General features: G+C 45.8%; 1 protein-coding gene across 1 annotated transcript in view; it reads left to right on the forward strand.

Moving 5' to 3' along the window:
- The window catches only part of LOC144136397 (cell adhesion molecule DSCAM-like), a 118,265-nt gene extending 112,482 nt beyond the window's left edge, over positions 1 to 5,783 (forward strand). Inside the window, exons 8-10 of the mRNA XM_077668682.1 lie at positions 3,870 to 4,160; positions 4,462 to 4,589; positions 5,198 to 5,783. Of these exons, the coding sequence (XP_077524808.1) occupies positions 3,870 to 4,160; positions 4,462 to 4,589; positions 5,198 to 5,392 (614 nt within the window). The 3' untranslated portion in view covers positions 5,393 to 5,783. The remainder of the gene's footprint in view (positions 1 to 3,869; positions 4,161 to 4,461; positions 4,590 to 5,197) is intronic.
- Positions 5,784 to 11,102: the final 5,319 nt, after the last annotated feature.

Here is an 11,102-nt window from a genome sequence, read left to right on the forward strand (position 1 = left end):
TAGCTTAAAGTCACCAACTTTACATTCTCAAGAAGCTATGGGGACGCTTAAGTCACCTTAAGATTGGAATGCGATAGAAGTAGATTTCACATCTGTCGCACCTTTTGTTGCAATTTCTGTATGTGTCTTGTTCTGCCTTTCGTGATGTTGTTTTCTCACTGTGACCATGCTACCTTGAACAACCAGCTCACCCATACTTCCACCCTCAGAGTAGCAGATATCCGGTATGCGGTGACGGTGCCGACATTTGCATATATCACATTTCTTTCTGATTTTCTCTTTCGATGCACTGTCTAGGTTGCTGTCTAGAAACTAGCTAAGTTGCTCACAACCCGCTGGGCAAGTTATGATGAGGCCGCAAGCGCATGCGACCTTTATCGACCAATCAATAATTTAATCGCTGCCTTACACAGTGGGCAGGTTGCTCACAATCCGGTGGCCAGGTTGCCTCTTACCAGCGTGGGCAGGTTGTTATGACGTCACAAATTCATGTGACTTCTGTCGACCAATCAGCAAATTACTTGAAATCGCACGGCACACCTTCTTCCGGGCTTCAAATCTAATGCTGTCGCATTGAAGTGTGGGTTACATAAAGAACTGTTGATGGTGGCCCCTAACGTAATCAATCCTAATATATGTCGTCAACTGCCACGATTTTTCAGCTCTGTAGCCACTAATAAATTCTATCGCATTACAGCTCTAAATGTTCAGGCTGCCTCCTGATCTTAATGTACCCCTACGTTCTCAGCATAATATAGATGCTTTGTAATAAGTGCTGATTTTGGTCGCCCAGAACTCGTGTGGAAAGCATGATGCCGAATAGAATGCTACCAGTCAGCCTTTTATTAACATTCTATAGCTACAACACTGCTAAGTGAGGCGCCTTAGTGAAAACTTCACATTGACTTCCACCAGGTACGGGTGTGCTGAAAACTCCGACGTATCCTGAACACCTCTGAAAGAACATGGCCACCATGGCCAATTACCAAACCGGTATCGTTGTTCTTATCAAATCTACGCCACCGCTGTGCTCATGATTAATCCCGAGTACTCTATAGGTGATCTGCCCGGGAAAGCTCAGAAATAAAGCAGCATAAAATTTAAGTTTAGCAAATAAGCTCAGAACTTCCCTTGTAAATTCCCATGAAAAATCCGCTAGCCGATGCCCACGACCTCCGAAACCAGTACTTTAATGCGGTTTTTGATGAGAAGAAAAATATATTGTCTTTATTAATTCACACAAGGCTACCATATCATAGTTTGGTGCAAAGTCTCCGTCGAAGTCGGGGCCTGTCAGAAAGGCACACGTTGCTGAGAAAAGGTCAAACTGCAAACACTTCTTGAGCTGTGGCGAGAATGCACATCACGCTTTATCTGCGTAAATAACTTCTATGTAGCAAGAAAAACAAAGCCATGTCAACAGGGTCTCCGACTCGAACTCTCTGAGCTCACATTCGTAACAGAAAATCGGGCTTAGCGTGCGCACATTACTCGCAATAATACCACGCCAAAACGCGCTATCCCACAAGCAGTAACAAAATGATGACAAAAATACATGTGGCGCTTTTGTGTTGCAAATCGAGATTTACGACTTCCCGCCTGCGAAAGCATCCTGACAGCAACCTTTCTTTCCATTCGACCTCCGTAAAAGCTTCCGCCGGATTATGCGTTGAGCGTGCATAGGTGAAACTTTCTTTCGAAACAACAAAACACCACTTGCGCCATACAGACCTTCCCGTTCTACATAATTAAGAGTTTTGTTTTCGGGGAGGTACCTAGAAGCGCCGAGTGAAAACAGATACTTATTCGAAAACGCAACATTCCCATCTGCTGCCTTACTTCCTTCTCAAGTCGAAAAGACTCCTTTTTTTTTCTCTTTTTTTTGCAAAAAAATGCTCTAAACCGGCAGTATCACGCTTTCGCGGTCAGATTACTGCATGTTTACGTTAGGCTTAAAGCTCGAAAAAACGGGAAACAAAACGCATAGGACAAGAGTGGGGCTGAACTTCAAGTTGAATCTTTTTTCTAATGCGCATAGTACTTCTGCCACACAAGGTTAGTAAACTCTCGCGCAGTTAGTGAAGAGGGTTAATCGTGACGAAGAAAATCATAGTACGCATAAAACTATGGCAACTGCGAACGCTGTCAGAAACCAGTGAAGGTGAGAAAAGATAGTTTAAAAAAAGTGTGCGCTAGTATGTACAAAGGTCCAACTGTCACAACCAGTTGCAAGGTAAAAGGTGCTGACTACTACTACTACTAGAGAGAATATAAAAACTCGACAAATGTACCACAGAAAATACGACACACCATTCGCAAATAATTAATTGAGTTGTGACGCTTATTTATTCATATATCTGTTTCCAATTCTGCAGACTTTAAAACTTTATCATAGGATTGAGAAGGGAAGCAGGTTGCGATGACAATTTTGTATCTCCAACACAATAAGACTGACAACAATGACACGATAAGCAGAAAACAGCAACAACACTGACGACAGTGATAGAACAGCAAAGGAATCTTTCTTTTCTCCGGTATACGTAACTCGCGAGTCTAGTGAGAACGTCGAAGAATGCTGCCTACTATTCTGGTCACGACGGTGGTTCTTATACGTATTAAGCGAGAAAAAGGTTGCTGTTTTACCCTCTGTAGAGCTCCGGTTGACCACGTATGCCTCTTCAACATGCACTGATATCGTACAACCGCTGCGGCGGGTAGAGCAGAAAAAAACACATATATACAGGGTGTTTCGGTGCATTGAGGGTGCAAACTATACTACAACACTTAGCAGTGTTGTAGTATAGTTGTAGTATGTTGTAGCAGTGTTGTAGTATAGAATGTAAAAAAAAGGCTAACTGGTAGCATTCTTTTCGGCATCATGCTTTACACACGAGTTCTGTGCGACATGCCTAACTTCACAAACCTAAGACGTTAGGTGCGAATATTCCACTACTGCCCGGCTTTCGTTTCACGCAAACCTGCAACAGTAAGATAGTAATCACATCTCGGTGGGCGTTTTGGAAGCAAAAAAAAGCGATATCAGTATAAACGTCAGCGCATTTTTTTATTGGTTTGATTCTTGTTTATAGGGCATATGCAAACCAAGAAGGGTGCAGGAAAAATGCCTGACAGAACATCTGACTAAGGCCTGCCTTTCTCTACGTGCTTTAAACTATAAAAATAAATGTGAGGAAACATGTAAGCCCCGCCTTAAGAGTATGACGTAATCCCACGTTCTTCAGCGGCCATTCAGTCGCTTGGGGTCCCTTCTAGAGCCTGGAGGTCCTATTTGCCTATAACTTCGCAGACACGGATATTGCACTTTCTTTCGCCATCACATAACCCTTAACTTACCCTTAATAGTACAATGCGACATCATTAGAGATTCCTCGCGCACAGGAACTCCTTCTCGACTAGGTTCTGCCTACATGCCCATTTAGGCGGAATCGGCGATTCTCTACATTCATAGATCGCGGGTATTCCTCACACAACGCCTGGCGCAGTGGCGAAGCGGTTAAGTGATGTGCCACTGCCCCGACAAGTGGCTGTTTCAAACACAGCTACGGTGAGGAATTTTAGACCCAGGCTGCTCTTGCCGAGCAATCTCTAGCGAGCAATTATTAACTGCCACGTGCCACGGTAGGCAGGTAGGGAGGACGCCACAAGGTCACGTTACCCAAGGAGCAGGTGAGCCATCTGCTTTTTTCGAGATGCCGACGACGTTGAGGTTGCTGCTTAACAGGGCCCTTAACGCTATGGCGTCAGTACTTCCCTCGTACCTTGTATGCATCGCGCTTTTGAATTACACAGAAATAGACTGAAATGTAACGCGGCGGCACGCGAACCTTTTCACCACGCCGCTATCGCAGAGGCACCGAGTCACGTTCGAGAATGCCAGCTGCTGAACAAGACGCTGACTTCGCTGCTGATCGAGTGCCAGCGGCGTAGCGACGACCACCACACGTTTGTGATGGAGCTGCACGACGCCAGCAGCAACTTGCTCGTGCGTCGAGTCACCTCGGCCACGCCGCGGTTCCAGCTTAGCGAGTTGCATCCCACCTCCTACTACACCATCCTCGTGTACACCACCAACGGCGTGGAGACTAGCCGTACCCTCAACATCTCCATATCGTCCACGCAGGCCGCGATGGCCAAGGCTGGTGGGTCGCATCACTATTCGCTGACAAAGATGCGCGTTTATTTCATGTTCCACCTCGCGGAAATATGCAAGTCGCGGAGTTGGGTTTCGATTACGAATTTAGTGCCTTCATGTGCTCTCTGTATATCCCCCGAATACGACCACTGTTTTTTTCTTTATTTTGTGTGTGTGGGGCTTTTAAAACCGAAAGATAGGAGTACCAGGAAATCTTAGGGGATCAATATGCTAAAATTCACTTGGAAAAATTTGCCCCGTGCGTGTAAAGTTTACAATTATGGTGCTATTTCGATATCTAATTGCAGTCGAAAAAGAAGGAGCGCTGTCTCAACTAAGCCTGGGAACCATCGTTGGGCCTCTGGTGGGAAGTATCGTTGTCCTGGGAGCCGCTGTTTGCATAGCATGCTTCTGCAAGAAGCACCACAGGCGAAAGGTAAGGCGCTTTGGCATCTCCTGAGCATAAAATGTAACGGAAATGGATATCGCATATTCTATGAAAGAAGAAACTATGAAAATGATGGTGCCTTGGTTGAAGGAAGTGTGTCCTTGTCAGCCGCAATTATTTTTAAATGTTAATCTATTGAAGACGAGAAATTCAACGATGCTCAAGGTGGGTCTCGGATATTTTATGGCTTGGCTTAGGTAGGTGACTTCATCTGTGTAGTCTGTCTTAAGAACACTGGTAAAACGGCCGCCGCAGTAAATAATGCATATACCTTTAAATGAGGATGAGCTACCATGAAAAAAAAAAAAAAAACCTCACAGATTTCATAAAGCTTACGGCGTGTAAGAAAAGCGAGCAAAGAGGAAGCGAGAACAAAATAGACTTCAAAAGAAGGAGGTACATCTTGACAATGCAAGACCGTAGTGAAATCCTAGCTTTCCTTTCAATTGCTTCTGACAAATAGCAGAGTGGATTAACGCCTCGGCGTCATTGTTTCTTGCCTACATTAGTCTTCTATAGATAACGAACATTCCTGTGGAGTTGAAAAGATGCAAGCCGCAGCCAATTGAGAAGTAACTTTTGTTTCGAGAACGCAGGAGAAGCCCGAGCCTGAAGAGAGCGCCACTTCTAGCCGTGCGGAGAAAGCCGAGATGTTCTCCATCCCGATTGGCGCGCAGACCAAGGTGGACTGCAAAGGGGACGACATCGGCCCCGCCGTGGAAGTGGTCGCTCACTACCATCACGACATCTCGGAGAAGCTACCGCTGCAGTGCTACGGGAGTGTGCTATGAGCGAAGCCACTGAACCGGGCCAAATCTCCGTCCCCCCGTCCCCCTATCCCAAAACATTTCTCCGATCTATCCTCCTTGCATTGCGAGCGGCCGCTGCCGCATCAATTACACGCAAATTGGTTGGATTCCAGGCGAACCATCCCTTCTGGACACCCCAGTTTTCAAGGTTGAAACGCGTGCTCCAAAGCAGTCATCCGGTGAACTCTGAGCTCTCTCTAAGGCTTGCGAACAGTTAGTTGCGCGCGACTGACTGAAACTGTGAGAACTGTTGGACCAATGTCGTCTAGTGATTAATGTCTCCGGTGTGTCGACGGACCATTAACTTTGCATTTCACTTTGTGCTGCTCCGTGGAAAAGGTGGAATTCTGTAAATAAACTATTTTTTATAAAATGCCTGTTCTCATTTATTGTGACATTGGTTACGATATACCGGCACTGTTTGTGAGAAAATGCTATTTTACATGTTCATAGATACATGATCCCGGCTCCTTACAAAAAGTAATTCGCAGTTTGAATAGAGAAACGGATTTCGTTTATTTGTACTTACTAACGTAAACTATTTAAAGGCTTCTTACAGACTCCCGCGCAGGTAAGTAAATCGGTATAGTTACCAAGTATCCCCGACTTCAAAGCACAAGATTAGAGGCAGTTTTTACGCCCGGTGAATTCCACCCAGCCTCGCCTTAGCATGCCTCCACAAGAGAAATTCGCAAAAGTGAACACAAATATTCTCCCGCGAAATGAAAACTGCGCTTCAAGCATATTCATGCTGTTAGGCCTAGGGTGTCAAGGAAGGGCAGCCTGCAGCACCATGCAGAAAATACTGTGTCTCGCTCTGTACGGGTACAGCTGCGCGCAGGCAGAGCATTTAAATTAATTTTTATAAAGTAGTGCTCATCATGCGAATCTACCTTGAGGAGCATGTTGCATTATTCAAATTCCAGAGTTTTATTTCTGAAAATAAACGTACACCAGGCTTGGACGCAACACGCTTGGAAGACGATAGCTGGCAACGGAGACGGAAAGACTAGTCCACCAAAGGGTGGCGTCGCGGTCGAAGAATTCATCAGGAAAGTGTGCAAGCAGTGTTTGATCTCAAAAAGCGTCTCCACTTAACGGAGTGTAACGGAGAAATTTAGCGGGTACTTGTTTACCTCAAAGCCAACAAACGCAGCCTTTGCGTGCAGAAACACTTCACAAGAGAACAACAAAAAAAAGATGACTGAACAGACTTCGCACAACCTGTCCTCGACAGCGAGGGGCTTTTGCAGTCCGCCCATTTATGACTCGGATTGATCCTCGCCGCGGTGAGTGGTTCTTGTTGCGAAAGAAGCCGTCCTTGCTTTCATTGTGTGCAAATGTGTGCGTCATTTTCCTCCGAAGGTATTACGGGTTGAACTCATCGTTATCTGATTTTCTTTTTTTTTGCACTTCGAAAGCCGCTTCGTAAAGCGCGGTGCTTGGGACTATGTGCTTTCACCTTCTTCGGTGTAGCGTGTCGTGCTCGTATCCAATTCTCGAATCACTTGCTCCAAGCGAAGTGCTTTGTGCTCTCTTGAGCATCTAGTGTTATGCAATCCTGTGCCCGCGGATTGCTTTCAATAGAATGTGTGCGAACAATGGCTGAAGACGCCTCTTTCTTGCTAGAATAGGGAACGCGCTGTACAATGCACAGAGAGCGCAGATTTCAGCGGTTGCACCTTCAGGCGGCTGATTATTGTTTGCTAGCATTCAAGTTAAACGCCTTTCTCGTGTAGGAATCGGTGCGTTCCACACACAAAAAAAAAATACTATAGAAAAATTCGTTCCCTAAACGCCATGCGGACTTTGGCCGTCCCCGAGCAATAACTTGCACTTTTCTTCTTTTATCTTTGCCCTCGCCAGCCGTTTCCCCAGTGGAGTAGGTAGCTAGCCAGCCGTGACTCGAGAAGGTGGTGACAGCATGACAAAGTAAGATTGAAGTGTTGCGCGCGCTCGAGAAATTTAGAGAGATGTGTGCAACTTTAAAGTTGACTTGAATTACTCCTGTCTAAAGGCAGCGCTAGTTTCGCCACCAGCGACTAGTCCTTTGACGACTCTCACTGCATTTTCCTCTTTGCCCAGTCAGGCACGCTAAGTCACGCTAAGTCACGACGCACTGAAGGAAGCACTGTGATACTCCATTACTCTCGCAGACTAAATGAAAGACATTATCAGCCACAATAAGCCTTCTATACGTTGCATTAATTACCATTTGAACTTATTTCAGGAATGGACACCCTCCCGGGTCCTTCAACATTTCTGGAGGTAACCATCATAAAGATAGCCCCACTCGCTACTTCTGGCACCCGATGTAGTTTGCATTGCGTCACCGTCCTTTTTTTTAAATTTTCTTTGCAGCCAAACAAACTTGAAAGCGTACGATATGGACGTTGTCAAAGAAGTGCCCTTTACGTATTGCACATTAGGTATCTAAGTGTATAAGGAGTATACACGGACGTCCCAGTGGCGGCCATTTGGGGGCGCATGTAACACGGAGAAAGGCGGCAAGCATATCTAATCAGCTTATCGTCACCTCCTTCGGGTTTCACTGCTGAAGCTGCGCCCTATATCACAAAATGGCTCCCGTGATGTCGCACGAATATTTAGAAACGTAAATGATGATGATGACCAGTCCCAGATTACTTGTGTTTGTCTTGTTTGCTTCACACGGTTCACCTTGGTTCCCTCTAGTTTGCAAGTAATTTTGGGGACGTAGTGACGATGCTCTTTAGCATCCACGTACAGACACAGCCGTAAGTCGTACAGAAAAGCCGCATCACCTGCCCCACCCGGATGCTTCCCACGAGTGGTTAGGGTCCACAGGGCTCAAGCGGTGAAACGATTTACACAGAAGGTAAATATATAGCGCAATCGTGATCATTTAGGAGTCCTCACTGTCCTTACTAAAAAAGTGCCTGGCGGAAAATTTTCATGTACCCTAAAACTAAAGACATCAAATGCAACACTGGCGATTTTTCGATGTTCTCAGATATCAATGAAATTTGTATTGTAAATTCTTCTCGAAGTTAAGAGTGTGTGTGCCAAACAACACGCCTAAGAACAATTTACTGTTCCCCGAAAATAATTTTCGAGATAGGCTCTCGAGTAGCGCAGTAAAACAGGCGATTTCTATGGGCAAACCCTGTGCATAATGACGCCCCACAAGCCACAGCCCGGGATGAAGGAAATGGACGGCGACTCGGCAGTGAACAGGTGTCGTGAGCTCGGCTGTAATCTTTGGCTCGCGATGCCTTAACACGAATTTCCTAGCTACAACGTGCTTCGGGAAAAACATGAATTTACGCATGCTGTGCGGCCCTCCTCTGGCCCTCCACTCAAAGAGCGCATTTGGTTTTAAGACTCCACGCAGTAATGCCACAAAAGCAACGTATTTGTAAAAGGGAAGTGCGGCTTAGCGAAACTGTATTGCGCGAGGTTTCTGAGGCCGGCCGCTTTGTTAACGTTGCTCTTACTCACGTTACATAATTTTTAGCTGCCTATTTGTCGAGGGGCAGCTATGAAATACAATCAAGTGGCAGCAAGTTTAGCAGGTCGTTCGATGTCATGCTCTAGTTAATTACCCTTCACTGGCCTAATTACTACAAAGCTACCGTGGTGGCTGAGTGGTTATCGCGCTCGGCTGCTGGCCCGAAAGACGCGGGTTCGATCCCGGCCGTGGCGGTCGAATTTCGATGGATTCAAAATTCTAGAGGCCCGTGTACTCTGCGATGTCAGTGCACGTTAAAGAACCTTATGGTGGTCGAAATTTCCGGAGCCCTTCACTACGACGTCCCTTATAGCCAGAGTCCCTTAGGGACGTTAAGCCCTCATGAACCAAACTAATTATTGCAAGTAGCGAAAAACAGCAAAAATACTTGTGGCTATGGTAAAAAACATTCACTCGCGCTGAGGCAGTCGCGCATCGGAGGACCATGCCCATGGCCGGAGCTCTTACGAACTTAATGCAGATGAAGCATTGCTTTCTCAATTTTTGTTAATAAAATTGAGTCTAGACTCCCTATAACGTTCAGTTGCTGTAATTATTGAAGTAATGTCTTTTAACAAAATATTCTTCTTGCCACGCAGCGCCAACATGTATAAACGCAGTAAATAAAAAATTCTATTGCAGGCTTTCAAGAGTTCGTAGCTACGCTAGCTCGCTCATTGTCACTTTGACTTGTGGTTTGCCCCTTTTAGCACCCCTATTTCTCGCAACACTCGCTTCATGTTTCATTTATAAGTCGCGAAGGCTTAACCTTGGCAGCAATATCGAAGCGTGATGTGCTGTGCTTGCCCACGATCGCACTGGGGAGGCCTATCTCGTGGCGGCAGGCCATCGGTAAGGTGCGAATCTTTTATACTGGAGCTCTGTCTATAAAATTGTGACTCACTCGGTTGTAAGACGCGGAGAAAGAACTGATGATTTGAACCCAGATTTCGGACGTATTGCTTCATCGACCATTTGCTTTTGGCGTAGTGCGGCAGCACTCACATGTGGCTCAATAGCCGAGACTGCCGTCGTCACTTAAATCACGCAATGCAGCACTCCGTGCCTCACAAGTACCGGTTCCGGTTTTAACATTTCTACATGTTTAAAGTTGCTGTTTCAGTATTTTGTGATGAAGCCGCGTATTCTTGTGCGTAAGCCGCAAGCAACATAAATCGACCATTGACTGAGCGTGACCGAAAAATCGCAGGAATTGTTCATTAAATAGTAGCAAAATTGTTGTACCTAGAAGCTTATTGCCGACGTTTAAGCAAGACGACTTATCTTCGGCAGTGCTCACGAAGAGTGCTCATGCAAACCCAACTCGCCCAACAGTTCGTGCTTTGATGAAGAGAAGTGCTTGAATCAAAACCTTGACATCAAGGCTTTGTGTCATCTTTCTTCCCCTCTTGCTCTTGTTCTCCTCAGTTCGTTCGACATCTGCATAGCATCAGAATTAGCATCACATAAATTATTACTGACGAAAGTCCTGTATAGTTAACATTTACACTACTTTCATACTTTTTACCACCGAACCCTTTAGTAAATGAAGAGAAACGGGACTACGCTGTCACTTTTCGCCGATAAGCGTAATGAATCATGTCTCACTGATTCTGCTGTGGCTGCGCTCGCAGTATGTTTGAATTTCATTTTGCCTCTGCTGGAGGCGGCCGTGTGGCCACAAGAGGATCCGTTAATTAAAACCACAAGCTCTTACTCATCTCGCCTTCCTTTTGTTCAGCGGCGACTCATTAATCACGGGGACAACCTCCGCATGCTGCTACCGCTAACGAAAAGGTAATGAGAAAAACCACAAGCAGAGTGTTTCTGTCGTTTCCGGCTCCGCCCAGTACAAGGGCCGTTCAGAGCTAGGACAAAAGGTTTCACCGTTCCCCCTTTGGCATCGCCGCTACATACGGCGTGCCTGATTATATAATTAGCGAGATGGCGTAGAAAGCTGCGCGCTCCATTGATATTGCGCAGACCGTTCCTCACTGACATACTCACTCGTACAGAAAAACCCACAAAAATCTGCTAATGCCAGAACAGCTAGTGGTACGGCTCAGTTCCGCTCAGCTGACATCCGCCACAATAGCTTCTAACAGGTCTGTGAGCCATTTGTTAGTGGTGTGCGAGTAGTACTTCTTCCAAATTGAAAAAATTACGTATAGTGCAGCTTCGCTCCCGAATCGAATATTTGTA

Source organism: Amblyomma americanum, chromosome 6 (genome assembly GCF_052857255.1).
Source record: "Amblyomma americanum isolate KBUSLIRL-KWMA chromosome 6, ASM5285725v1, whole genome shotgun sequence".
NCBI classification, from domain to species: domain Eukaryota; kingdom Metazoa; phylum Arthropoda; class Arachnida; order Ixodida; family Ixodidae; genus Amblyomma; species Amblyomma americanum.